The 25,477-nt window shown below is 36.7% G+C and overlaps 14 protein-coding genes across 14 annotated transcripts; 10 read left to right on the top strand and 4 right to left on the bottom strand.

Annotated features, from left to right (window-relative positions):
- Positions 1–802: 802 nt before the first annotated feature.
- On the top strand, positions 803–1,042 carry B0P05DRAFT_458727 (uncharacterized protein; the record flags this gene model as incomplete). Its single annotated transcript, XM_051573978.1, has 1 exon — positions 803–1,042. A coding segment is annotated over one exon (240 nt), but the record flags the coding sequence as incomplete, so codon positions are not given.
- A 3,617-nt stretch (positions 1,043–4,659) lies between these two features.
- Positions 4,660–4,911, top strand: B0P05DRAFT_477523 (uncharacterized protein; the record flags this gene model as incomplete). The annotated part of the gene is made up of 1 exon (XM_051574970.1): positions 4,660–4,911. A coding segment is annotated over one exon (252 nt), but the record flags the coding sequence as incomplete, so codon positions are not given.
- Positions 4,912–9,420: 4,509 nt separating this feature from the next.
- B0P05DRAFT_557135 (cation efflux family-domain-containing protein) lies at positions 9,421–10,818 on the top strand. The gene is made up of 4 exons (XM_051579987.1): positions 9,421–9,675; positions 9,725–9,818; positions 9,869–10,128; positions 10,173–10,818. Exons 1-4 carry the CDS (start codon positions 9,441–9,443, stop codon positions 10,808–10,810), a joined length of 1,227 nt encoding a protein of 408 aa, XP_051431180.1. The 5' UTR covers positions 9,421–9,440; the 3' UTR covers positions 10,811–10,818.
- B0P05DRAFT_477604 (uncharacterized protein) lies at positions 10,816–11,588 on the bottom strand (the record flags this gene model as incomplete). The annotated part of the gene is made up of 2 exons (XM_051574972.1): positions 10,816–11,316; positions 11,358–11,588. The coding sequence occupies 2 exons, from the start codon at positions 11,586–11,588 to the stop codon at positions 10,816–10,818; spliced, it is 732 nt and encodes a 243-aa protein (XP_051431181.1).
- A 549-nt stretch (positions 11,589–12,137) lies between these two features.
- On the bottom strand, positions 12,138–14,059 carry B0P05DRAFT_557139 (uncharacterized protein). The gene is made up of 7 exons (XM_051579988.1): positions 13,759–14,059; positions 13,673–13,700; positions 13,545–13,628; positions 13,143–13,499; positions 12,592–13,093; positions 12,296–12,545; positions 12,138–12,251 (listed from the first exon to the last, which is right to left on the bottom strand). The coding sequence occupies exons 1-7, from the start codon at positions 14,034–14,036 to the stop codon at positions 12,191–12,193; spliced, it is 1,560 nt and encodes a 519-aa protein (XP_051431182.1). The 5' UTR covers positions 14,037–14,059; the 3' UTR covers positions 12,138–12,190.
- Positions 14,060–14,193: 134 nt separating this feature from the next.
- Positions 14,194–15,554, top strand: B0P05DRAFT_557144 (peroxisomal membrane anchor protein conserved region-domain-containing protein). Its single transcript, XM_051579989.1, has 3 exons — positions 14,194–14,519; positions 14,557–14,715; positions 14,764–15,554. The coding sequence occupies exons 1-3, from the start codon at positions 14,355–14,357 to the stop codon at positions 15,301–15,303; spliced, it is 864 nt and encodes a 287-aa protein (XP_051431183.1). The 5' UTR covers positions 14,194–14,354; the 3' UTR covers positions 15,304–15,554.
- A 36-nt stretch (positions 15,555–15,590) lies between these two features.
- B0P05DRAFT_497480 (ribosome biogenesis regulatory protein-domain-containing protein) lies at positions 15,591–16,829 on the top strand. Its single transcript, XM_051575400.1, has 2 exons — positions 15,591–15,654; positions 15,713–16,829. The coding sequence occupies exons 1-2, from the start codon at positions 15,614–15,616 to the stop codon at positions 16,614–16,616; spliced, it is 945 nt and encodes a 314-aa protein (XP_051431184.1). The 5' UTR covers positions 15,591–15,613; the 3' UTR covers positions 16,617–16,829.
- A 36-nt stretch (positions 16,830–16,865) lies between these two features.
- On the top strand, positions 16,866–17,490 carry B0P05DRAFT_557147 (Prefoldin). Its single transcript, XM_051579990.1, has 3 exons — positions 16,866–16,964; positions 17,009–17,175; positions 17,225–17,490. Exons 1-3 carry the CDS (start codon positions 16,932–16,934, stop codon positions 17,388–17,390), a joined length of 366 nt encoding a protein of 121 aa, XP_051431185.1. The 5' UTR covers positions 16,866–16,931; the 3' UTR covers positions 17,391–17,490.
- Positions 17,491–18,268: 778 nt separating this feature from the next.
- On the bottom strand, positions 18,269–19,247 carry B0P05DRAFT_250069 (uncharacterized protein). The gene has a single exon (XM_051573334.1). It carries the CDS (start codon positions 19,137–19,139, stop codon positions 18,390–18,392), a length of 750 nt encoding a protein of 249 aa, XP_051431186.1. The 5' UTR covers positions 19,140–19,247; the 3' UTR covers positions 18,269–18,389.
- Positions 19,248–19,277: 30 nt separating this feature from the next.
- Positions 19,278–21,555, bottom strand: B0P05DRAFT_557157 (amino acid permease-domain-containing protein). The gene is made up of 6 exons (XM_051579991.1): positions 21,183–21,555; positions 20,544–21,134; positions 20,235–20,500; positions 19,956–20,161; positions 19,667–19,911; positions 19,278–19,600 (listed from the first exon to the last, which is right to left on the bottom strand). The coding sequence occupies exons 1-6, from the start codon at positions 21,496–21,498 to the stop codon at positions 19,527–19,529; spliced, it is 1,698 nt and encodes a 565-aa protein (XP_051431187.1). The 5' UTR covers positions 21,499–21,555; the 3' UTR covers positions 19,278–19,526.
- Positions 21,556–22,155: 600 nt separating this feature from the next.
- On the top strand, positions 22,156–22,795 carry B0P05DRAFT_581285 (ribonuclease H-like domain-containing protein; the record flags this gene model as incomplete). The annotated part of the gene is made up of 3 exons (XM_051582093.1): positions 22,156–22,175; positions 22,304–22,413; positions 22,473–22,795. The coding sequence occupies 3 exons, from the start codon at positions 22,156–22,158 to the stop codon at positions 22,793–22,795; spliced, it is 453 nt and encodes a 150-aa protein (XP_051431188.1).
- A 113-nt stretch (positions 22,796–22,908) lies between these two features.
- Positions 22,909–24,051, top strand: B0P05DRAFT_516466 (PQ loop repeat-domain-containing protein; the record flags this gene model as incomplete). Its single annotated transcript, XM_051575703.1, has 5 exons — positions 22,909–22,985; positions 23,039–23,135; positions 23,182–23,703; positions 23,746–23,838; positions 23,886–24,051. The coding sequence occupies 5 exons, from the start codon at positions 22,909–22,911 to the stop codon at positions 23,943–23,945; spliced, it is 849 nt and encodes a 282-aa protein (XP_051431189.1). The 3' UTR covers positions 23,946–24,051.
- Positions 24,052–24,152: 101 nt separating this feature from the next.
- On the top strand, positions 24,153–24,459 carry B0P05DRAFT_250185 (uncharacterized protein). Its single transcript, XM_051573335.1, has one exon. It carries the CDS (start codon positions 24,206–24,208, stop codon positions 24,419–24,421), a length of 216 nt encoding a protein of 71 aa, XP_051431190.1. The 5' UTR covers positions 24,153–24,205; the 3' UTR covers positions 24,422–24,459.
- Positions 24,460–24,660: 201 nt separating this feature from the next.
- B0P05DRAFT_557162 (uncharacterized protein) lies at positions 24,661–25,462 on the top strand. Its single transcript, XM_051579992.1, has 3 exons — positions 24,661–24,870; positions 24,913–25,208; positions 25,259–25,462. Exons 1-3 carry the CDS (start codon positions 24,688–24,690, stop codon positions 25,350–25,352), a joined length of 573 nt encoding a protein of 190 aa, XP_051431191.1. The 5' UTR covers positions 24,661–24,687; the 3' UTR covers positions 25,353–25,462.
- The last annotated feature ends 15 nt before the right edge of the window (positions 25,463–25,477 follow it).

Here is a 25,477-nt window from a genome sequence, read left to right on the forward strand (position 1 = left end):
ACCACGAATATAACTTCGTTATGAATACTCCTACTATCAAGAAGACCACCCCACGTGCGAAGCGTGTTGAACCTTACAGCAAACTGCCAACCACTGGTAGACCTTCCAAGGCTACTAGACAACAAACCGCCGCCCTCATTGCGGATGTTGTGAACATATATGAATTCGTATGCGTAGATCAATAAATGATGATCATGGCAAAAGACCAGATCACATCTATGGCAATTGCAATGGATCTATAGTCACTGACATTCACTCATTCTACTAGAAGTACTACATCATCCTCATAGTCAGATATTATGAACCTAGTGACTCTGTTATTATCAATGGCCCTCATAAAGTGACAGTTAGAGCTGATAAATACATTAGCATTGGCATTTGACAAATATGTAATAGTTTATTCAAGTTCAGGTCAGATCATGTACTATTGGCTGAGCTGACAACTTCCTCTAAAGGCATTTCTCTTAATTGCTCCTGATCTAACAAACCAATCCGTAGTCAAGAAGCTAACCCAAAACAATATTTTGACCGAGAAGAAAAAATATAAATACCTCGACATTTTATAGCAATTGAAAGATAACATTTCTTTGGGAAATAAAAACCTATACAAGTTCTAACGGACTTTCTCTGTGTTCTTACCTTTTCTCTTATTGAATATCTACTCTCTCTTCATCTCACAACAAACTACAATATGGAAAAACGAACTTTGGATGGATCTGTCTATGGTCCACCGGCAGAATGGATAGATTTGCTGCAAACTTCGTTTTATGATTGCTTTTGCAATGATAAACAGATAACATGGCAAGGTTCAAATGCGTCTTCTATCATTGATTACGTATATTGCTGTAATAGATTGCAGACGAATATAGAGAGCGTTGAACAGACGTTTATTTCTCGTTCTTGGACAGATCATTCTCTGCTAGTTGTTAACTTTAACTTGAACAAAGAAAGCACTAGAGGCCCAGGTGCATGGAAGTCAAATCCAAACTTAGCGAAAAAGAAAGAGTTTAGACAACAATTAGCTGCTTTCTTGGATACACTAGTTCTGCAACTCCAGAATCAGGGAAAACATTACACTGCTCAGAGAAATTGGGACTGGATTAAAGCTGAAGTCAAACTGTTTACCAAATCATTTCAATTGGAGACAGTCAATTGGAGAAACAGACAGATTAAACAGTTACAACGTAAACGTAACAAAATCCTTCGGCATCAGAAACATCGTGGTATAGTGGATTGGACACTACCCATAGTAGAGAAACAATTGGGAGCTTTGCAAGAGGAAGCTGCTGAAATAGACGCTCTGAGAGCGGGAAAGCGTTGGCGAGAAAAAGGCGAGAAGTCTCCAGGCTTTCTAAACAGGTTGATCAAAGTACGAACACATCAAAAATCAGTAGGCGATCTACGAGATCCTGTCAGTGGTGAACTTTGTGGGGATTAAGAGGCTAAAGAGAAAATAGTACAACAATTCTATTCTAACTTATATACTCCGGACCTTCCCAATTACCATGCTATGAACAGATTGATTGCTAAAATTCCTGACAATGTGAAATTGAATGATAGTCAAAGAGACACCATGATGCTGAGTATTTCTATGAATGAAATATTTGAAGAATCCAAGCGGACTCCAAGACAAAGTAGCCCTGGCACCGATGGTCTTCGATGTGAAATTTTGAATCTTATCATGAAACATCCTAGTCTTCACACATTGATTACGGATGTATATAATGATAGTTTAGCTGGTAGTCTTCCAATGTCATGGAATGAATCATTGATAGTGTTACTACCTAAGAAAGGCAATCTATCCGACATGAAGAACTATAGACCAATCACACTGGCTAACACGGACTATAAAATCTTTACAAGGATACTAAACCGCCGTATAATGATGATTGCTCCACAATTGATTACTCAATTTCAATTGGGTTTCATACCAGGGCGATTTATTGCAGAAAATGGATTGATAGTCCAAATCACTATGGAAGACGCACAAGCCAGAGTACAGCAAGATACGACTAACGGCAGAAGTAGTGACCATGATTTAGCGCTTTTACTTGATCAAGAGAAAGCATACAATCGGGTACACCTCACATATCTTAAGAGAGTGCTGATAGGCTACGGGTTCCCGGAATTGATTGCCGATACAATACACAAATTGCTCTCAAAAAACAAGATCAAAATCAATGTTAATGGGTTCTTTACCAAAGAAATCAAGAAACGAAGAGGATTAAAACAAGGCAATCCACTATCACCAGTTTTGTATAACTTGACATTTGATCTATTTCTACGCTCGATTATACAAGATGGGGGGGTTCAAAGGATATCAGTTTCTACAACAAACACCAAGGCCTGACTCTTCCTCCTCTGCTCCTATAGAAACTAAAATTCTTTGCTACGCAGATGATGCTTTAGTATTTATACATGATCCGAATGATCTTGCAATACTGCAAAGACATATATCAACCTATTGTAGCGCATCAAATGCAAAAATCAACTTTAACAAGATTGAAGCTCTATCTTTATCTGGTACAAACCCCTGGCTATTTTGGCATAGGTATCTGCTACCACTACAGATACAGCGCATTCAGTCTTCCATGGATGCACAACCTATTGTGTACTTAGGTTTTCCATTAATCCAGTCAGTTGCACAAAGACAAAATTATTTTGAAACCTTTTTGGCAAAGATGAAATCTGCCTGCTTGATACATTCTACCCGTTCCTTGTCAGTACTAGGCCGGGCCACGGTAGTTAACACCTTGATATTATCCAAATGTTGGTATCTTCTTCGGGTAACGCCGTTCACGAAGACTGAGATTTCTCGAATCCGGTCTTTAGCACAGCAGTTCCTAAACTCCAAAATCTTTCCGAAAATTGCTTGGCCAACTTGGACTCTACCGAAAGAAGATGGTGGTGTAGGGGTCCTTGATCCGTTATTGCAAAGAGACGCGCTTTATAGTCGCTGGGTCTTTCCTCTGTTGAATCGCTCTATCAACGCACACTGGCATCGTATACTCACAAGACACATCCAAAATATCTTCGGATATTATGAGGTAGCTATTCCTTTGCTCTTTCCTTTGGCTAGACACAATAGAACCTCTCACTTTGGGTGCGGTAAACGTATTTCAACAATTGATCTATTTTATGCCTCAATAGATCGCTTGCCTCGAGATTTTGACCAGATGACACTAGCTCACCAAGCATGTCTTAGTTTGCCGATGAAGGTTGTCTTACAATCTTTAAGACCACGACTTCCGTCATTGCCGAAAAGGATTCAATTTATCCCAGTTCAAGCATTTATGCTTTTCAACCACGATCTTAAGCTAATCCATTGGAAGCATCCGGATCATATTCCGCAAGAGCTCCAAAAATTCTACTTTCAGATCACCCGAGGGCTAGAAAGTAACAAGTATCAATTCTTTCCTTTCTTTTTCAAACACTGCCAACCTCCTACTGTAGAGGTATTGCCTACTTTACCGTCCTCACCACCTTTATCTTTTGTTCCATTTGTCAACTCTTTACAATTTGTGACCCTGACTGGATCAATCACCCGGGTATCGACAAAGAAGTTTCGGTTAACTTGCCAGAGTGTGATGTTTTGATAATAGAGTTATATAATAAGATGATATAGAGACAAAGGTAGATACTTTGAGACTGTTCTATACAATTTTTTTGTTCTTTTTGATTATAAATTATTCTAGCATATTTATACATGAAGAGATGTCGGAGTAAGTAGTAGTAGAGTTCATGCAAATGACTGAGTCTCTATTATCATAGACTACTTTAAATTAATTAAATAATGTAAATTAGGGATTTCGGTTATAAGTCTTGATCTATTAAAAGATCCATTGTCTTATTCAGTACAAGAGGTTCTTTTATGTCTATTTCTGATGTAAATTGATTATGATGTATTTTAGTATGTAAATGAAGACTTATTTAATGTCAGATCATCACACAGAGTGCTACATCTGCTCCAGAGCGCCTACGAGCTATCTCTAGTAACTTTTGGACGGATTTCTGGAGCTGGTCTCTGCTGCCAGTTGCTCGTAATATGATATACCGATTCCTGGTTTCCAAACTACCCACAAGACAACTTCTTCATTATATACTTCCTGAGAAGTTCCCCTCACCTCTTTGTACCATTTGCTCAATTCATCTGGAAAGTGAACAACACCTCCTGTTCTATTGCCCACCAAAGAGGTTTTTTTGGAACAATCTCATCTTCGAATTTCTTTGGCCTACAACCACTGTCGAAGATGTTATTCAAGCACTGGTTACACTAAACTTCACTAGAATAGATTACTCACAAAAAAAAAAATTTAACCGTTGTTGACATTATCATTACAGCCGTACCACAAGTTTGGAAAGCACACTGGAGATTTGTCATGGACAACGTAGCTTTTGATACCTACTCCACTCTACAACAAACACGTACTGCTTTACAACTGCTTGCAGATGAAAAGCAAGTACACACAAGACTGTAATTCTTCTCGTATTTTTTTTTTTTTTACACTAATAACAGTGGCATATCTTTTACTTTATTCTGCTTAGTTTGCTTTCAGCATAATTTTATAATATAATTCAGTATGAATTGCGCCCGCCTCTTGAGTGCCATTAGGGTAACTTTACGCGAAGCAATAATAAAAATCTTTAAAAAAAAAGTTCCTGGCATCTATGTTTTTGATCTGTGTTGACGTTAACTATACATACCTCACTGTTGAGGAGTCGCACGCACAAGTAGTTCCAGTTGATGAGAAAGGCAACCCTACTGATCCAATCAATTACTATCTAATTAGTCTAACTATTAATTCTGGTAAAACTCTCAAAACATGCATTAAGGAGCTTCTTCAAAGCCAAAAATTTTCTTTAGACACTGCTCAAGATGGCTTTGGAGAATGCAAAAGCGTCCTTGGTTAAGCTCTTTGTCTTTCAGAGAGTCGTAAACTGTTTCCTCACAAGCGCACTCAAGACTTATTGCTCTGTAATTCATTAGAATACCAAACGGTTCTCTATACATTTGCTTTTATCCCAAATCACCTCTATGCGACATGCTACCACAGACAATCTACTTCTTCCAAAACCCAACCAAATGTTTCCATTTCTTCTCTGGTTATAAAACCACACCCAGATACACCATTAGATTGACGCTCTCTTCTCTAGTCCTTTTTTGTCCTTGTTCTATTAAGGTACTTTTAGCCTAGCATAGTCATTCTTATGAATTGCTTGAGTCCAAGTAATCAAAGTTCACGTTAGACCACGGGTTCAGAAGGATGTCTTCTATAGAATTGATTAACAAACTTTGAGTATGGATTTGACAAAACCAATACCAATGCGCAAGTATGCTATTTGTGCCAACAGAGAAACATTTCTGGAAAACAACTATTTTTAGCTTTAAAAAAATACAGCGTACGCGATTGTATTTTTCTTCCATATTTGAGTAAAGGTTTAGCCAAAAATTTCCATTTCTGCAATCAATCGAAGAAAATTTTCACTGCTTATGCTGAAGTGCCGAAGAATTACATTAAATAAAAAAAAATAAAAATGTGATAAAAAATGAAAAAAATCAAAAATGTTGTCAAAACATTAACATAGAGTTTGTATATATTGTCAAAAAAGGGGGTTAAAAAACTGACTTTTTTTTTCTACAAGTCCATTAAGCTAAGGAGTAAATTAATTTCGAAAACCCAAAATACACACATTTTTCTATTATTCTGCTCATCCGTGTTCATGCATGCTATTTCTTGCTATTCTTTGCTAGTTTATCTATGTAAAAATAAGAGCGATCAAATTAAAATCAAATAAAGAATGCGGTTTATTAAGTCAGAAATAGTTTCATATTTATAGACAATTGCTTGTATCAGGGCACAGCATAATCTGTAGAGGTCTCTATTCCATACAGAAATCTTGAATAGTAAAAATTAATCCAGATAATTCCTGATTACTACGGTAAAAGGATCTAAATTATATGAGTCAGTCAATATCGGATCAGCTCAGTGTGATTGACAGGTTGATATGTAAGATTTTTTAGCTGCTTCAAGACATTTTATCAATAAGACAATAACTGCATGATTAGACGTATATCACTTGCTGTTTCTCGTCTTTATTATGAGTTGTTAAGAGTACAATTCATTTGCCAAATTAAGCGATCTTGTCTTCAACACGTTGTGATATCACATTTTGCTTTCATATACTTGCTGTCTGGCTGGTAATCTTTTTATTTTTTTATCCTTCTCCCTTTTTTCAAATCGAGCAAAACATGATTGTGGCCTGTAACTATTGAAAAAGAGAAAAGGTGATACTCATCAAAGCAGAGTACACTTGATATGCAAAATAAGAAGAAAATCGAGGTCTGAAATACCGAACTCACCTTTTTGCATAACATTCATCATTTGTCATCCAAAACTGCTCTTTTTGACCTCAAGAGTGTCATATATTAGTAGGAGTTGCTTGTAGATATCTTTCAAATTAAACGATGTAGAGATAAGTGCATACTTACTAGCCGATATCTACTGAAAAGGGCCTCTTTTCTACCAATTACAGTGTGCAAGGAACCTTGAATGCAGATTTGAAGGCAATGCTCAAATAAAGTCGCCTTTTTCGTCTTAGTAAACTCGTTTTATTTTCCCAAGAAATACCTAGACATGACATTGCCTCATTTCGGTTGGATCAGACCTACATTGGGTCATTCCAAAAATCCTGGTCAATTTTTTTTTCCATCTTCACGGACCTCCGTGGATCCCCATAGGTCAAAAAAGAACAAATTTTATAAAACTACCAAACCAATGGTACCATTCGATTCGTTGACTTGAAAAAAACATGTTTTAAACGAAAAAAGGTTATTTTAGTATTCTGGTTGTTGAGTAGTGGTCCATCAAAGATTGGTGTATTTAAGCTGTGTTTCGAGCATTTTTGCTCTAGATGTCATATAAAACCTGCTAGTAATAGAGCAACAGAAGATATCATGTACTACTTTGAGCTCCAAAAAACATAAAAAGATAGAAATATAAGCACCTTATGAAGCAAATATGGGGAGAGGAAATGAACAAAGGATACAAGATGGCTGGTGTTGGAGATTGAAAACGGAAGGCAACTCTAATTCTTCTTGCCGCACATCAAAATGGAGCCTTTGTCGAGAACTATATAAAGACGCAGTTTTTTGACTTTGGTGCAATAAAAAAAAAGTCTTAGATACTTGCCTTCTGGGTCTACTGATCCAAATAGTACAGCAAGTTTAAACCTAAAATATTGAGCAAACAGGCAAAAATGTTTATGAGGTTTTTCGCTCATAGCATGCCAGTTTTTTAGTATAATTGGCAAGTAAACATATAGAACAAAAATTATATTTTTTTGCACACATTTTGAGAATTTAAGCTTTTCAATAGCTTTATTTTTTGTCTTGTAGCGTCAAAAGGATTTTTTTTTAAATGTGTTTATTGATTGAGCCGCGTACACTAAGAGTAATAGTCAAAGTGAAGAGGCGGGTGCAATTAAAATGAAAGTTAATAAAATAAAACGAAATATACTAAACAAAATAAACTAAAACAAAATAAAATATATAGAAAGAAAAAAAAAGTTATATGATTGAATGGCATTGATTCTCTTCAATGGTCTGACGAACATTGAATCGGATGCTTGTTAATATGGCCGTGGGTACAATGGGGGTCTTGTCAAAGATAAATCTCATATGAGCAAGCCAGATTTGCGAAAGAGTAATTATGAGGATTCTGTATGGTTTGATTCCTTTCCATTGGCAGTACCAGATGTACGAGAAGTCCAGGGACAGAAGAGCCTCTTTGATATCAGATATTGAGATGGTAGGCCAAAGAAACTCAAAGATGATTTCCTGCCATACCTTCTCTTTAGTTGGATAATGAAAGAGCATATGGCTAATAGAGTCAGTGATAGTTAGGCACACCGGACAAAAGAGAGTGTCAAACACACGAGGCATAATAAAATGCAATAATTGACGATGAGGAACACACCCCAGGATATACCGGTATGTCACATTACGTTGAATGGAGGTAAGAGACAGAGACCAAAAGAATTTCCATTTCACTTCTGCAATATTTCTCAAGGCCAAAGGAGAAAAGGAAAATTAAAAGTTGTCAAATGAGCAATTTTCATGACTAGTACCCTTTGGTCGAAAGGCATATTCTGGCCATTCTAGCCAGGTCACTTTTTTTGGTCCAAAGCAACTCCAAAGGTACCTCATATGTCATTAAACATAGTTTATAGGTATTTGGAATACTAATGCCTGTGTAAACAGAATCCGTGCTACCTTTGCGTGACCATTCCATTTTGTGTATTCGTCTGCTTTTTGATGATTTCAACCTCGCCATTGGTTAAAATAATGTATCAAAAGGATTTGCGCACCTTTCTGATAGAGAAGATGTCTTTATTTTGCATGATTCGATCAGATGAATCGCATCTCTACCCGAAAAGAATCAATTTATCATATACATACTTCATGAAAAAAAAAAAACATCTTTTCTTGTTTCAATTCTAGCTACACCGTTGTGATTTCAAAGCTTCAAGCTTTCAAATGATAAGCACTATGTACTACCATCCTATCAATTGGTCGTTTTGACGGACCTTTCTTTACAATTGACATGTGGTTACTGCATTATAACAAGTGTTGCAGTCCTTTATCTTTCAATTCATATACGAGCAGCTCATGGCTTGTTTTCAACTATTCAATGTGAATCTTAAGATAGCCATCTTATAGCACTATGCGCTTGTACCAATAGCTCTTGGTTTGAATCACCTAAAAGCACACATGCCCTTCTAATTATTATTCTTTGAAAAAGTAAGAACGGAACGTACGATGCACCATTATGAGTTTTGTTGCATATCTGCTATCTATCGTGTTTATTGCGCTGCATTTCTCGACAGAATCAAATTGCAAACGACCGTCGAATGATTTATAACAAGTTTCAAAATCAGATCTTTAAAGAAACTCACCAGCATAACAAGAGAAAAACTTTTTTATCTCTTCGAAATGGATACAAGAAACAACAAAAACGTATTGCGTTGGTTTTTTAAGTATTTCTAAAGCTCTGAATGCATGTATAGATCCAATAGACAAATTAAGTGATATTCTCATTCATCAGCAGATTGATATTGAGAGAGTCTATTAATAGCAATGAATCTATGTTTCTTTGTGCTCGCAATAAGCTTAAAGATATCTATCCTTGAATAAAGCGCACCATGTTATGAGCAATGCTCTTACCATTCTAGTAAAAAAGGATTCTATTTTGCTCACATATGGATCTGTGTTCAATCATGAAGAATGCCTAATGTTCTTAGCAGCGTTAACTTCAATACTTATTTGGTGTTGCAAACCAGTTGGCAGAGACGCCCTTTGAATTATTACCAATTGCTAATTGGCACTGCATGTATGTCCTCTCTCCCCCCCCCCTTTTTTTTGTTTTTTTTTGAATGTCATCATGTTCAACACATCACCTCTAGACTTACCGACGCATACTATAGATACACACTATAAGCCTTCAGTTGCCTATAACTCATCAAGCACATTAAGAACCATCAAACAGTCCTTAGAGATCATCTTGAGCGATAATGACTCGAAGCAGATATTTTATTTTCTATTGCTCAACTTGTCTTATATGTTTGTCCAGTTAGCCTATGGTGTATGGACAAACTCCCTTGGTCTTATTTCTGATGGTAGCTATCAACAACGCGTATTTTAATCTATCTAATGTTTCTGCTTAAGCTATCCACATGTTCTTTGACTGTCTAGCACTAGGCGTTGGTTTATTTGCCTCTGTTATGAGTAAATGGCCTTCTAATTCAGAGTATTCCTATGGGTAAGACACATATTTATTTACAATTGACATTTATTCTCTTCTTATGATAGATATAACCGCATTGAAACTGTAGCAGCTTATTTCAATGGTGTGTTTCTTGTGTTGATTTCTCTCTCTATCATTGCAGAAGCAGTCCAACGTCTGATTGATCCACCCCAAATGAACACACATCGTTTGCTTTTCATTAGTTTTGTTGGCCTAGTAGTAAATTTGGTTGGTATCTTTGCTTTTAATCATGGGCATCACCATGGTCATGGCCATGATCACGGACACGACCACCATCATCATGGACATAGTGCCAATATGCAAGGTAGAAACATCAAAAGACAGTGTATGTTCTAATCTCTATGCTAGGTGTATTCCTTCATATCATGGCAGACACACTAGGCTCAGTTGGTGTGATTGTATCCACTCTCTTGATCCAATGGTTTGGTTGGACAGGATTTGACCCTATTGCCTCTTTGTTTATTGCTACATTGATTATATTGTCTGTGATACCTTTAATTCGACAATCTTCAGCTGTCTTGATGTTGGAATTAAGTGACGATACAGTGGCAGCAGTAGAAGGCACGATGGAGGAAGTTAAAGCAATGGAAGGTGTTTATAGCATCAGCCATGTTCGATTTTGGCCTTATGAAGCAGAGAATGTCATTGGATCACTACATGTTCAAGTCAAAGACGGTATGGATACTCAGCTAATGCGACAAAGGATTACTGAATTGATCAGAAGTCATGTCCATGGTTTACGAGAAGTGTGTGTTCAAATCGAATTACAAAGTGCAGTCAAGAAAAGCAAATTGGCTACATCTCAAAGAGGATTTTTCAATATGCCTATCTATTCTGGTGTTTCTTCTATGAACAATGCCTATGTTAACCATAGAACAATGAATGCACCAGTACCTGCCATACCCAACACAACACTTCCTACCAATACTAGTATGTTACCATCACCCGTCATGTCTGTCTTACAAAAACAAACAAAAAAAGAATAAATGCACTATTCTGTCTTTTTTATTACTTTCTCTTGTTCTGTTGAAGACGGTTCATCTTGTCTTTTTCTTTTAGCACTTGAAAATTCTTGTTCTGTTGGAATGGGCAATCCTTGTGCTCTACAACATGTTCGGCAATACCAAGGATCCACATTCTTTTCAAATGCTTGTATTGGTGGCTCTTCACATAATTGATGAACACCTTGATTACATAATTCACAAAAGAACATATCGTTAATATCATTTACAATTTCTTTAATACCACAGTGCATGCATGGTACATCTTCTTCTTCTTCTTCTTCTTGTATTCTTGAATCCTCATCTTCTTCATCAAAAGTATAATCTTCCAAAGTAATAACATGTCCTTCAGGCTGTGTTTGTTGATTTTGTAGTAAATCTAGATTGGCATAAAATACATAAACAGGTCTATAATCTTTTGAGAATTGTGTAGGTTCTGTGTGATGAGTTGTCATTCCACGAATATCGGCCAATGCTTGATCTGAAGAGACCTAACATAGACATCAATGCCATGTTAAATGTCTATGATTACCTTTTGATCTTGTTCGTCACAAAAGATACGCCAAATAGATCCCTCAGGATCTTCTATATAATCTCTTAAATAAAGACTCCAAGCATTTGAAGAGTACCCTTTATTTGCTGTACTATCATATCGAACCATCAAGACACCCATAAGATAATAATCAGCATGGTCTAGTTGATTTGATTGTTGCTGAAACGTAAATTTATCTCGAGCGTATTGTTCTAATCTTAACTCAATCATGCTCTCAACCAATCCATTCATTTGGTTTTCTTGTGAAAGGTAATTCAAAGTATCCGTCAGCAATTGATCTATAGGAATAGCTCTGCCTTGATAGAATGTGATGGATTTAGGGTCATAAAAAGAATTTTTAGACCATCGTGTCAGTGCCACTCTTTTTCTCTCCTACAGACAGGTTAGATAAACCTCAGGTATTGAACACGGCAAGAACTTATTGATTTACTTTACTGTTTCGGAACGAATAAGAAAACGCAAGCCTACTACTTGTTGCGTTTTTTTGTCATTTGCTTTATTCCAGTCATATTCTTTTGTGATAGTGTATTGCTCCCAAGGCCATACTGTATCTTGGTCAGGTACAAGTGTTTTGCAATACTCCAAGAACGCGTTTAGGTCGCCTGTATGTCCATATTGTTGCAGACCAGCTGTCATAATAGATAACAAGCCAATATTTTCTTTACGCGGTGGAAGAGTAGGAAGTTGTAATAAGATACGAGCTAATAGTTTAGGTGGTATTGCGTTTATTTCAAGTCCTTCCATAATTTTACTTTTTATCAAAGAAAAAGAAAAAGAGTAACTTTTTTCCTTTGAGACTGTTTATTTGCAACTTATTTTCGAATCATGAGCGAGTCTGACAAGATCACAAAATGATATCCAGCTGAATGAGCACTATATAAAGTACATGAGTGTAAACCAACATAAGATATCTTTACCTTGATCCAGGGCTTGAAGGCACCAATAAGAAAGTACGACTAAACTTTAAAGGTGTACCTAAAGGCAACTCAGCCAATTCACCATGCACAGTCAAGAACAATACTACAGGATGTGTTTCTGAATAACTTGTTTGCCATGCATCTATCACAAATTTATCTGGTCTTGACAAATCATGCGCAGTGTGTGGTAATTGACTGATACGATGGACGATGTTTTGATTACCCATCATCATTCTTTGGCCCAATGGAACTATGATGCAAAATCAATGGTGTGTTCATTAAACCGTTTATATTACCTTGACTACTTCCCCAAGCATTGGTTTGTTGAATATTTCCTTTACTGAAAACAGAAGAAAACACGGCTTGAGCGTCATATAGATCGACAAGAGCAGCACGGTTGGAATCAAACGATGGAAAATAGATAGAGAGAAATTCTTGTGCAGATTGGCGAGAACTGTCTTGATCGAAAAAGTAAGGTTGTACTGGTACTGGTAATTCAGAAGAGATATTGGTGCCTAGTTGAGTGCCTTCGTTGATAGGCTGCATATCGAGAAATGTGATTGTGGGGAATCGATTCAGGACTTCTTGCTTGTATCGTTGGTTGGTTTGAATGGGATTGCCGGATAATACGAGTTCTTGTAAACGAGGAAGCTTGTTGGCTAAAGGATCTAATTTGCGGAAATCTGCAATATCATTGTCGGCAATAGACAAGTTTTGAATATTCGGGAATTGTTCTGCTAATTTAGTTAATGGTGCAACAGACCAAAGCTTATTGCGAGCAAAGGAAATAGTAACAAGCTATGAAGAGAAAAGAGTTAAACATCTTCTTTGGTTGTATACTACTTACAGTATCACCAAATAAATTCTTTGCTTCAATCAGTAATTTAGAAATCACAACTGCAATATTATGTGAAGTGTCTGGTAATTCATCCATATCCAAGAAACCTGCTTGAGCATTCCATCGTTTTGTCAAGAAATCAGCCAAGAAAGCTGATCCAGAAGAAGAAGGTCTACTTCTATTATTGTTGTTATTTGTATTTCCTCTATTCATGTTATTGCTGTGATTATATTGTCTCTCGCTACCGTTTTGTGGTTTAATGTGTATAGTAGCCTTTCCAAATTCATAATTGTTCATTCGACAAAGAGTATCAACCATATTTTGATTCATGACAGTAATATGCATTGCATTGTGTTCATATTGGATCTACCAATAGAATGAATAACAATAATTAATCAGTGTCATACTTACATTAAGGGCTTCCCAATCTCCTTTTGCTTTACGCTTTAAAAAGCCAACGACTTTTTCTTCTGCACCAGCTGGATATCCACTCACCTAATTGTGTTATAGTCGTGTATGATAACAAACCATCCACTTACTGTTACAACATTTCCACCTTCTTGCTCCCTATCGAAAAAGAAAAAACAAGGGGTAAAATGAAGCCTAATCGAATGCAGACACTTACACACTCATGGCTGTATCTTCACTAGAAAACGCGCTGTTAAACTGTTCTGTGTTTCCTCGAGAACGATTGTTTCTTCCACTTCCACTGCCTCCATTGTAATTGTTAGAGGAAAAGGCTCTACCGCCCATAGGTCCAAGTCGAGCAGTAATAGTGACATTGCCTGGATTATTATTCGCGTCGTTATAGTCTTGATCTTGGTGGTTATTATAACCTCCTCGGTGGCCACCACGTCCACGACCTCTTCCTCCTCTTGATCCTCGGTTATTGTTGTTATACATAGTGCACGTCTTTTAAAAAAAAAAAAAAAAAAAAAAAAGTAAGAAAAAGAGGAGAAAAGAAGTATGCGTCTTTAAGTTCATTACACCGTACGCAGTCACTGGTTTGAACCCAGATCAAGGAAGGCTTCTGTAGTATTCTTTGTGTTTATGCAAGCATGTTTTGTACTTGCAGAAGGCATAAAAATAACTTAGTATCACTAAGGTATGCAACACAAGCACCAACTACTTTTCTTTGTTTTAAACTATGTCTATGAAAAGGCATGGTTGAACTCAGTCACTCATTAAATCACTTTTTTTCTTTTCTTTTTATTTCTAAGTATGAGAGAAGACCTTATACAATCAGCAGAGTCCTTCTTATTGCATACCGAGACTCGAACAGCTAATAAAAAAAAGAAAATAGCATTCTTAAAGTCAAAAGGCTTGAACGATGATGAAATACAAGAAGCCTTTCGACGTGTGGATCCTGCTGTTGTTCCTCAAATGGTAAGTAGTGGACATACCACTTTTTCTTACGCTACAGGAGGATGAACCAAAACTACCACCGAGACTGTATCGACAAACTGTGTATTATCCTCTCGAGCCAATACCACGTTTGACAACCATACAATTGATGAAAGCTGCATTGTTGATTGGCTTGAGTGTATTTAGTGTACTGACTGCAGTAACACTGATAACCAAAGTAAAACCTTGTTATTTGAGCCACTCAAGTCTGATGTGTTTTCTGTAGAGAATCATGTCGATCATCTTGAACAAGGTTGCTCAATATCAAAGTCATCGTTACCAGCAGCATAGACATCTCTTGTCACGAATAGAATTAACACTCAAACAGTATTCTACTACAGACATCAAAACACTTGATCTTCAGCAATCAAAGCTCAATCAATCCATCATTGACATGACAAACACATTGATGTCTTTAAAAAAACAACAAATGCCTTACCAGTGTCTAAATTCTTGCCTTGCTCAATTTCAAAACATGCTATTACAGCACCCTTCTAACACACCAAACTACCAAAATCGCCTCTCGTTTGGTAATTATGGTGGTTTTGCTACTTCTTTTGCAGACAAACATCATGCTGAATCAGATAATAACACAATGATACAAAACATCAAGAGTCATATCCGAAGTCTAAAAGGTACATTGCTGAGTCGAAAGAACTTTCCAGCAGCGAAGTATTCGTCTATTCCACCTGGTTCTACAGTCATAGATCCAAGAGAAAATCATCCAAGAAAAAAAGCTTCTTTTCGATCCGAATTGAATAAATAAGTATTATTTGACAAAAAGACATTAGTCTTCGCTAAAGGAAGGAGTGCCTCTTAATAGAAAGAAACAGTTAGTGTGATGCTTATCCTCTATTCGAATCATTAGAGCGTACATTCTCATAAGAAGGAACCTGTCTTATGCATCTCATAAAAGCATGGATATTTATGCAAAACTATAGTCCGGTGGCTGTACGACTGCTTTTTGGTCCGCCAACGACAGTCACCAAGGAGCCCTTTTGACAAAAGAAAAAAAAGGCTTTTTTTTTTTTTTTTTTTTTTTTGTATAGATCACCTCACCTTTTTCTTTATATATAATGGATGTTACCGAGATCTTGGAAGCTCATTCAGCACAATTGTAAGATTACTCAAAAGAAATACCCCTTCAATACTAATACGTTTTTTCTTTATATTAGCAAACCTATCACTGTAGAGAAGCTTGTGCCTCTTGATTTCGATCTTAATCTTTTAGCTGGTTTTGACACCAATGCCTTGGAGGAAAAGACCTTGAAGAGCAAGAACAACATGGAAAAATACCTTACAGAGTTAACTAGAGATAACGCACAATTGATCGTCAACGAGCTTTTCAAGTTGCCTGTCACCAGTGCTGATGCTGGTGTCCTTGCTCAACTTCCTAACCGTGTGTCTGTATTGCCTCGTGAAAAGCCATTACCCAAGGACAAACCATTGACACGTTGGGAGAAGTTTGCTAAAGCCAAAGGCATTCAAAACAAGAAACGTGAACGTATGGTCTATGATGAAGAAACTGGCGAGTATGTACCTCGTTGGGGTTACAAGCCCAAGGAAGAAGGCAAATTGGATGCTGATTGGCTTATGCCTGTTCCTAACCATGCTGATCCCATGGAAGATCAATATGAAAAAGCCCGTGAAGCCAAGAAAGCTCGTGTGGAAAAGAACACAAAGCGTCAACGTCGTAACCAAGAAGAAGGTGCAGCTGCCTCTTTGGCTGGTAAAAAAGACATTAAAGAGTTCAAAAAGGATGAACTTCAGACCGCTATTGCTGCCTCTAAAAAGTCTACTGCCAGTTTGGGTAAATTTGATGCCAAGTTGAAGGGTGAAACCAAGATGAAGGGTGTCACACATCAATTCAGTCCTACTATTGGTGATGTCAAGGCTGAAAAGAACAGCTCATTAGATATTTTGAAGAAGATTGTTGGCAAGAACGATATTGTAAATACCGAGAAAGCTGCTCGTCTCCAAGCTAAGAGAGAACATGCAGCTAACTTTGAAGCTAGAAAGAAGCCAGGAAGCGATAAAAAGAAGAGACATGAAAAGAAGCAACGTGGTGGCAAGAAATAATCATAATACATCTCCTTTCATACATTTTTATACACACACGCACACACACACACACATAAACAAAATATATATATATATATATATAATTGCATCAACAATACAATAGCTTGTTTTCTTTATTTAAATATAGACTACACTCTATAGTCTTGATTTGAAATCCTAAATATACATTATGGCTATAGAATGGTCCTTAAACTCTGTGTTTAAACAAACTAATGGTTTTTTTTATTTATTTATTTTGGCGCTGTACAAATTTTGATTAAAGAAATTAAACGCGTTCAGATCTCTCTGTTTTCTTTTCTCTCTCAAACTACCATGTCTTCTCTCTCGGATGATACCATTCGCAAGGCAAGTAGATCTTTGTCTTTTCTGTCATCTAACATGTTTCTTAGGTCTTTGTCGAATTACAAAGTAAATACATCCATTCCCAACAACAAGCAAACACAATCAAGGCACAAATCACAGGAAAGCAACGTGAACGTAAATTAGCTGAATTGACTCGTCGCGAACTTGATGGACTTGATGATAACATAAAGACTTACAAACCCATTGGCAAAATGTAAAGAAAGAAATTGATCGAAAAAAAAATATATCTCATCATGTGTTAGGTTCATTCAAAGCCCTTTAAAAGACATGAAGCAGCAATACGTTGATGCTGTTGCAAAAGCCGATGAAGACATCAAAGGTTTAGAGAAATCACAAAAGTATTGGGAGCGTGCTGCTTATGATGCTCAAGGTAACCTTAAGGATATCCTTCAAGGTCCAAGAACTTGATTTAATATTAGACATATAAAATAAACATAATACAAAAAAAAAAGAAATCAAAACGAGCCTCTCAATATTTGAGATGTCTTTGTGTGAAGGTATTGTCTTACACCCAGTGTCATTTGAGATTGTGCACTGTCAGCACTAGTACTTGATTCGCCGCTAAAGGTGCTACTGTTACTGCTGTAGACAGTGCGATGTGCTTTCTCCATTTCTTTGGCTGTCTTGGCCCCAACAGAGCGCAAGTATTCAGCAATAGATTTCAAGCCACCAGACTTTGCTAAATCCAATGGTGTGGGCACTTGTTTCAATAGATAGGGGTTTGGATATACACCAAGTTCGCCTACCATTTTAGTAATCACTTTGAGTTTACGGTTTCGTACAGCATAATGAAGGGGTGTCTCTCCTTTGTTGTCTTTAAGGTCTGTTTGGCATTGACAGTCTTTGATCAGCAAACTAACTAACCGAGTTTTGCCTGTGATGCATGCATAATGAAGTGGTGTAGCACCTAGTTTTAGGTGATGAGTCATGCAACAAAATAAAAGAAAAGGAATTTACCATTATCGTCTGCTTTGTCTAACAAAGCCTGTTGTGTCAATTTCAATACATAAATGACCATTTCATCTGAATTACTTTGGATAGCAGCATGAAGTGCATTTTCACCATAAGGACCGCGATCTAAAAGTAGACTACAGTTGCCTGTCTTGAGTAAACTCTCGACACCACTTTGGTAACCAGTTTTTACAGCCAACATCAGAGGAGTCATCTGGTCTTCTTTTGTTGAAGCAAGTGGATATACGTCCACTCTAGCTCCTGCATCGATCACTTTCCGCAAGGCTGTTGTGTTCTTGATGGCAACCAAGGCATGGAGAAGACTATAACCTTCCTTGACGCTCTTGACCGTATCAGAATTCTTTGCCACATTAGGATTCCCCGCACGACGAAGATAGTTTCTATTGTGTTTATAAAAAAGATTATTCTTAACTTTTTATGGAAACTCTCCTTTCTTTACCCCACAAGTGTAATTACTTCAGGTTTATTTGCTTTCCCTCGAGCAATCGTATTCCAGAACCCATCGCCACAAGCAAAGACCAACACGTCTTCTGAAGCTATAGGAACCGCGGCTTTCGTGATGGTTGCTTGGCTATCGTTGTTTGTTATTTTACTGCTCTCTGGTAAACTTTCTTGCGTTTCATCTGCTATAATGGATGAATAAACATCGAGGTCTGTGCTCAATTCCTCTATAGTTTCTTGGTCATAAAAGTTAGGTTCCACCACTGCTTCTTCCAACATGGAGAAAGATGTATGTATAGAAGAAGCGCATGAAGAAGACCTTGCTGAACTTGAAGAAAGATAGCTTTTGCAAGAGACACAGCTTATGTTACTTGAGAAAGGAATGGATGATCTACGCCTTTGATGGCTGCTTTGTTGTGACTTGTAATACATTTGCATTTCTCGTAGACATCGCTCATAATGCTGTGATTGTGAGCTTAAGCGATGCTCCAACATTGCTTTAGAACGTTCAAGCTGATGGACTGAATCGGCTAAGGCATCGTATTTATCAGCCCAGTCCATCATCACTTTATCTATTGCAGCCTGAAGACGACTTTGAATATCTGCAGACTCCACTTCTGATATTAAGTGTCGGAGATTTAGTTCGTAACTAGTTTCTTGAAACAATAGTTGTTTGTCTTTTTGTGAAGGTGTTGTTGGTGTTGGAGGAAGTGAAAGTTTTTGATAATATTCTTTATGACTCATTGTATTCAAAATGATTGTTTATTGTCAAGGGAGAGAGAGCGAGAGAGAAAATAAAAAGAAAGAAAGAGTAAAAAAAAGGCTTTTTTTTTTATTGTATCATTTATCCTGCCACATTTTGTCTTCTCTTTCCCCTTCGTAATGCAAATGAGCCAACTTATATACCAGAAAAAAAAATGATTGTCCAACATCTACCATTGGTTTGTTTATACTCAACTCCTGAATTCAGGAGACAGACTTCAAAAAAGGCGATTTACCGTTCTATGTCGTCTCCCATGTACTTTATTTTTCTTGTTTAACCAAGTATTTTAAAGAGACAGAAAAAAAAAGGAGATTAGGTTGTGTTGTTCAACTGTACAATAAATAAAAGGGATATATATAGTTATTCTATCAATGTTCATTTATTTGTGTCATTCCCATGCCTTGATAGCCTTGATTTTGATTCAAAAATCGCCCTGTTAAGCCTAAAAGAACATCAATGTTAGGTTTCTTATCCCCCTCCCCTCCCCCAAATCATGGTATTCACTTACGTTCCCAAGCTCTAGAAAACGCTGATCGAAACTTAACATGGACAAACCAAATCGGGATAGCCAAAAGTACGGTACTCAACGCTATGGCACTTTCTAAAGGGGCTTCTATAAACGGAGTTGTGCACAAAAACAGTGCAACCATACAGAATAAGATGGGGGTTGATAGCCATACACGATAAGGCCTCTTTAAATCAGGCTCTGTGTATCTAAAGATCAACAATGAAAGTACTGCTAAAAAATGAAATCTAGGATGGATATTAAGCTCGATTCTATACCAGACTACACTTACACCCAAGCAGACAATGAATAGAAATTGACAAGCATTCTAAAAGAACCGACCATGATCATGATGGTTGTCAAAATAGCTTGAAGTAATAATGCTAAAATAGGTGTTTGTCGTGACTGACTCAGTTTACCGAAAAAACTGGGGATATGACCTTGTTTGGCAGACACATAAATAATTCGAGCTCCTGTGAATACACTTGCATTGGCAGACTAAAAGAAAAAAAAAGGAGAAAAGTCTAAAATTAACATTCGTGAACAATGAATATATCTTGCATTACTTTACCCCGAAACAACTGAATGCAACACAAACAGCAAATATAATGCCACCTGTAGGTCCAAACACTTTTTTGCCAAGATCCATGGATACTGTGTTTGTATGCATCACTACTTCTGGTCTTAGGGCAGCTAAATAAGCAACATTCGATAGCATATAACAAGCAATCACCAGAGGAATACCAAAGATGATAACGCGAGGTAAATCACGATGAGGGTCTTTCATTTCACCAGACACATAGTTCAGATTGTTCCAGCCATCATAAGCCCAAAGCCCTGAGACATCAGGGTCAATAGTTCTTACATACAAGCAACTTACCAGAATAAAATGCAACAGCAAATTGTCCAAAACTAATCGACTCAATACCCTTAAATGGATCACCTTGTAAACTAGTGCCAACCACCAGACCTTTGTTGGATAGTACAACAACACCTATAACAGATATCACAATGGCTGTCAGTACTTTGACCACTGTCAATATATCTTGTACTCGGATCCCAGCCCGAACAGATAATGCATTAATGGCTGTTAATATCATTAAGCAAACAACAGCCAATAGTTTGGGTAGGAATTTAGGAATCACAGCATCTGCTAGTTCAACAGAAGCATCCGAATCATGAGGCACATTAAAGAAATAAGTGTGGAATGCAATACGAGACACATATTCACCAAACACAATACATACAATAGCTATACTACCTGGCTTTTGCACCACAATAGTAACAAATTCAAACATAAAAGAGACCAAACTGCCAAATGCTCTACTAAGATATACTGCTTCTCCTCCATTCATAGGTAGCATTGTACCTAATTCTGCATAGCATAAAGCACCTGATAATGCTAATAAACCAGAAATAAACCACACTACTAATGCTGTACCATAAGAGCCTGTTGATTCTAGTACTGGGCCTACATCTTATTAGACACCCTATAGAGAGAATGATGGTCTGCATTTACCTGGTGAACTAAATAAACCACTGCCAATCATCATGCCTATCACTAGGCCTAGACCATTCCAAAACGATACCTTTTTTTGAAGTTCAGGGCCTCTTGCTTGTGTTTGCGAGAGAGGAATCATAGGTATTGTTTCAAAACTGAATACTGAAGTAGAAGAATTATTATCATGATGCGTAAGTGGTAATAGGGTTTGATCATCTCGATCATCGTCTTCTCCAAAGTGATGTGAGCCAGTGCTAAACAATGAATCTGCATCTGAGCCATCGATCTCTGTGTTGTCTATTTGAGTATATGTTTTATTGTTGACAGAAGGCATGTTTGTTCATATTCAAGGAGGGGAAAGAGAAAGAAAAATTGTATTTTGTTTGTATTTCATTTAAATAAAAAAAAAATCTAGTTTGTCCAACCAATATATAGAAATACGCGCATAAGCCTATCAAGATAGAGTGTTCCTAAATAAAGATAAACCACAAGTGAGTACAAATTTGGTGTGTTAACTTGCTACAAAAGTGGAATTGTAGGCATACAAAGGTAAAGGAATGCTGTCAAGAGGATCATTTGCATTCATGTTCAATCCCCGAACATACAATGTAAATTCGATTTTTTTTTCTATTTTCTTTTTGCTATGGAAGTCACTAACAAACCTAATACGAGCACTGTAGAAGGACTAAGACTGGCTCTAGAGGAGCTCGGTCTTTGTACAAAGGGGCGTAAACCCGAGTTAAAGCAGCGTTATAAAAAAGCGCTTAAAAAGCAAACCGAGCAAATAAAAGAAATGACAGACGAGATCAAGTTGATCAAGACAGAATCATTCAAGTAACCAGAGAAAGTCAAACAAAGCAACACTAAATGTTCCTTAGAAAGCAACAGCCGTTTGATTATTACCTGTTTTTTGACGTGGAAGCAACGTGTGAAGCAGGCGGAGGATTTGGATACCCAAATGAGATTATTGAATTCCCTGTAGTGCTAGTCAATGGCGATACATTTGATATAGTAAGTCCAATTGACAGCTTGTTACGTATATTTATCTTGTCAAAAAAGGTAGATACATTTCGATCTTATGTTCAACCCACGGTGAATCCAAAATTGTCTGAATTCTGCACTGGTTTGACAGGCATTAGTCAATCTACCATTGACAAGAGTCCTACTTTTGTAGAAGTACTGAATGAATTTCAAAAATTTCTTGCAAAATATGATTTATTTCAGACAGCTTCAGCTACATTTGTTACAGGTATAGACTAAAAAAAAAAAAAAAAAAAAATTAGAAAAAGAGTATTGATGTTTGATAAGATGGTCCTTTTGATATACGTGATTTTATCACAAAACAATGCAAACATAGTAAAATCAAGACTCGACCTGATTATTTCAATATTCCATGGGTCAATATTCGAAGAACATTTCGAGATTTTTATAACCAAAAAGAAAACAAGAACATTAGTGCCATGTTGGCTCATTTAAAAATGCAATTTGAAGGCAGAGAACACTCAGGATTAGATGATGCAATCAATTTAGCAGCCATTGGTAAGCGAATGCATCAAGAAGGCTGTGTGTTCAAGACAAACTGTCGTTTTGATATAAATCATCCACAACGATATGGAAGAAGGAGACGATAATCGTTTACTCATTAAAAGGATTTTCCTGCTGTGACCATTATTCTGTAAAAGGAGAAAAACAAAAGTTTTTGACATGCTTTCTTTATTTTATTTTATTTTTTTGATTATTTGTGATGAATTATGATGCTTTGACAGGCTCAGTCATTACAGGTTATTTGTCTATTGTGTGCTGGCTTGTTGTGTTTATACCGTAAGTGATAGTCTGTTCTTTTGCTCATCTCAACTCGATCGTAACCTTCCTAGTCAACTGGTTGAAAATTATAAGAGACGTAGTGGGGATGGACTTTCAATTACCTTTTTATGGATTTGGTTAGCAGGAGACTTGTTCAATTTGGCTGGTGTGATCATGGAAAGACTCATGTTTACAATGGCAAGTAGACAAAGAGAAGAGTGGTGATCAACTAATGATCATACAGTTCCTATTGGCTCTTTGGTATGCAATAGCTGATATTTGTCTGATTTGGCAAGTATTTTATTATCAACAATGTATGACAGACAGAGATCAACGCAATGAAGATGAAGCCATTGTTCTTGTAGCGCCAAACACATTAAAACAACGTCGATCTAGTGTGGACAAAGCACATTCAAAGAGCGATTGTACTGCAGATAGTCAGAAAAATTCATCAAAACATGCTAAAATGAAATTAGTATGGATGAATACAATAGGTATTCTTGTACTCATGGCGATGATATTGGTTTCTTGCTATGCTTACATTACATTGCCTGCTCTTCAAGAGGAGCATGAAAATATTCGCCTTGTACCTCAAATACTAGGTTGGTTTAGTGCTGCATTGTATATAGGAAGTCGTCTACCTCAACTAATTAAGAACTGGAAGCAACAAAGCACAGAAGGACTAAGTCCAGGCATGTTTATCTGTGCAGTCTTTGGCAATATCTTTTATACATCGGTAAGTGAACGAATGATTTAGAACAAGTACTTATGGAACAAGTCTATTTTCCTTAAATCAATGGATCGGAAATACATCATAATTAACTTGTCATGGATCATTGGTAGTTTGGGTACAGTCATTTTTGATGTTATGGTAAGAAGATGTAGTACTACATTGCGAGTGATTCACACACACGATAGATTTTCCTTCAATTTTATGTGTTTTATCGCCGAACAGTCAGTAAAGATAGGGCTGATTAGAAAACCTCTTTGTAAATTATTATTATTATTCAACATACTTGCATATAAACATTAGTGTACTTTATTCTTGGCAATAGAAACATATGTATATATATATATATATATATATATATAGCGGGGCAATACGCATGGTGGGAAACATAAGGGGAATAAAGACTATACGGAAAATAACAAATTATTCCACGATATATGCTGCACAGGTACCACACAAGATTCAGTATATAAATGTATGATGATATCGCAAATGTACATCTCATACCATGCGTCTTCTTCTTCAATTACTAGCATTAGCTGTATGCCAAATACTCTTTGTTACTGCTCAACAAGTAGCAAAGAGAGCAACCAAGTTTACTTCAGTCTTTGCGTTTGGTGATTCTTATACTGATAATAAATCCTTCAGTAACTTTTATGCTTCCAACTCAACCCACATTACGAAAGAAATGTTTGTGCCTATCATAAATATGGATTTTTGCTAACTTTTTCTTAGGACTCAATCAGCAGGAGCTAACAATGTAAGTAGTTTTGTTTGATCTTCATCCTCTTATATCTCTACTATCTAGTTGCCTCGTAATTCCGATGGCCCTCTTTGGATAGAGAACTTGGTACTTGAGAAATACACTGGTGCCGATCTTTATGATTTTGCTCGCTCTGGTGCAACAGCAAACAATGTAAGTTGAACCGGTATAAACGAAGGCTTCTAACAAAGATCATGCAGAAATTCATACCCAGAAATCCTATTGACATGGCCACACAAGTGAATACGTTCGAGAAATCGGATGCTACAAACACGGATAAATCAAGTTCTATTTTCTTCATGTGGATTGGTGTCAATGATATGAAGCTTCTGTTTGAAAACCACCGAAATGATACGAGTGAAAGAAGAGAAATACTTGTGAATGATATCAATAGTATCAAAAACGACTTGGTATGTCCTTTGTAAGTCACATCAATTACTTATTCTCGATAGTATAAAATCAAAGATAGTGGCGCTAAATATATTGTCATGATGGGATTGATTCCTTTGCAAGAAGTTCCAATGTACTATAACACGACATATGATGCAACTGCTCGGGATAACTTGAAGCAGTTGGTCAATAGTTACAATATCAAGCTGAAGGCTATCACTCGAAAATTCGCTTCCAAGCACAAACAAACAAACATCTTGTTTTTTGACTCTTACAACCAATTCTACAAGATGTATGATGCAGACACAATTGCCAAAAATAATTTGATGAATTGTAACAAAGTAGTGAATTGTGACAAGTAAGTGACACCATCTTTAGGTGGGAATCTAACAAGATATTACTATATAGTTATATTTGGTGGGATAACCTTCATCCAAGTGGAATGACGCACAAAAAGATTGCTACAGCTGTCTTTGATGAAATATCTAAATCAGAATGGTAGTTTTTGAATAAATACATACGTTCTTAAAGCATATAAAAAATAGGATTGACCGGATAAAATAACAAAAAACAACCAATAAAAGCAAAGGTTATAATTCGATATTGCATACGTATTGAATTCTTTCC

Source organism: Gilbertella persicaria, assembly GCF_025201335.1.
Source record: "Gilbertella persicaria strain CBS 190.32 chromosome Unknown B0P05scaffold_47, whole genome shotgun sequence".
Lineage (NCBI taxonomy): Eukaryota > Fungi > Mucoromycota > Mucoromycetes > Mucorales > Choanephoraceae > Gilbertella > Gilbertella persicaria.

Excerpts from the sequence above, each read along its gene's own strand:
- B0P05DRAFT_250069 (XM_051573334.1), bottom strand. The coding sequence starts at position 19,139 with ATGAGTCATAAAGAATATTATCAAAAACTTTCACTTCCTCCAACACCA.
- B0P05DRAFT_497480 (XM_051575400.1), top strand. The coding sequence starts at position 15,614 with ATGGATGTTACCGAGATCTTGGAAGCTCATTCAGCACAATT. Across the intron at positions 15,655-15,712 it reads GAAGCTCATTCAGCACAATT|CAAACCTATCACTGTAGAGA; the intron begins GTAAGATTACTC and ends TCTTTATATTAG.
- B0P05DRAFT_557162 (XM_051579992.1), top strand. The coding sequence starts at position 24,688 with ATGGCCACACAAGTGAATACGTTCGAGAAATCGGATGCTACAAACACG. Across the intron at positions 24,871-24,912 it reads ATAGTATCAAAAACGACTTG|TATAAAATCAAAGATAGTGG; the intron begins GTATGTCCTTTG and ends TATTCTCGATAG. Across the intron at positions 25,209-25,258 it reads AAAGTAGTGAATTGTGACAA|TTATATTTGGTGGGATAACC; the intron begins GTAAGTGACACC and ends ATTACTATATAG.
- B0P05DRAFT_557135 (XM_051579987.1), top strand. The coding sequence starts at position 9,441 with ATGTTCAACACATCACCTCTAGACTTACCGACGCATACTATAGATACA. Across the intron at positions 9,819-9,868 it reads AATTCAGAGTATTCCTATGG|ATATAACCGCATTGAAACTG; the intron begins GTAAGACACATA and ends TTCTTATGATAG. Across the intron at positions 10,129-10,172 it reads ACATAGTGCCAATATGCAAG|GTGTATTCCTTCATATCATG; the intron begins GTAGAAACATCA and ends TCTCTATGCTAG.
- B0P05DRAFT_557157 (XM_051579991.1), bottom strand. The coding sequence starts at position 21,498 with ATGCCTTCTGTCAACAATAAAACATATACTCAAATAGACAACACAGAG. Across the intron at positions 19,912-19,955 it reads TATTCATTGTCTGCTTGGGT|ATTTCATTTTTTAGCAGTAC; the intron begins GTAAGTGTAGTC and ends TATCCATCCTAG. Across the intron at positions 19,601-19,666 it reads GTTTTCTAGAGCTTGGGAAC|GCTTAACAGGGCGATTTTTG; the intron begins GTAAGTGAATAC and ends ATGTTCTTTTAG.
- B0P05DRAFT_557139 (XM_051579988.1), bottom strand. The coding sequence starts at position 14,036 with ATGTATAACAACAATAACCGAGGATCAAGAGGAGGAAGAGGTCGTGGA. Across the intron at positions 13,094-13,142 it reads AGAATTTATTTGGTGATACT|CTTGTTACTATTTCCTTTGC; the intron begins GTAAGTAGTATA and ends TTCTCTTCATAG. Across the intron at positions 12,546-12,591 it reads TGCTTGGGGAAGTAGTCAAG|TTCCATTGGGCCAAAGAATG; the intron begins GTAATATAAACG and ends TTTGCATCATAG.
- B0P05DRAFT_557147 (XM_051579990.1), top strand. The coding sequence starts at position 16,932 with ATGTCTTCTCTCTCGGATGATACCATTCGCAAG. Across the intron at positions 16,965-17,008 it reads CGGATGATACCATTCGCAAG|GTCTTTGTCGAATTACAAAG; the intron begins GCAAGTAGATCT and ends CATGTTTCTTAG. Across the intron at positions 17,176-17,224 it reads TACAAACCCATTGGCAAAAT|GTTCATTCAAAGCCCTTTAA; the intron begins GTAAAGAAAGAA and ends ATCATGTGTTAG.
- B0P05DRAFT_557144 (XM_051579989.1), top strand. The coding sequence starts at position 14,355 with ATGAGAGAAGACCTTATACAATCAGCAGAGTCCTTCTTATTGCATACC. Across the intron at positions 14,520-14,556 it reads CTGCTGTTGTTCCTCAAATG|GAGGATGAACCAAAACTACC; the intron begins GTAAGTAGTGGA and ends CTTACGCTACAG. Across the intron at positions 14,716-14,763 it reads CAGTAACACTGATAACCAAA|AGAATCATGTCGATCATCTT; the intron begins GTAAAACCTTGT and ends TGTTTTCTGTAG.
- B0P05DRAFT_250185 (XM_051573335.1), top strand. The coding sequence starts at position 24,206 with ATGCGTCTTCTTCTTCAATTACTAGCATTAGCTGTATGCCAAATACTC.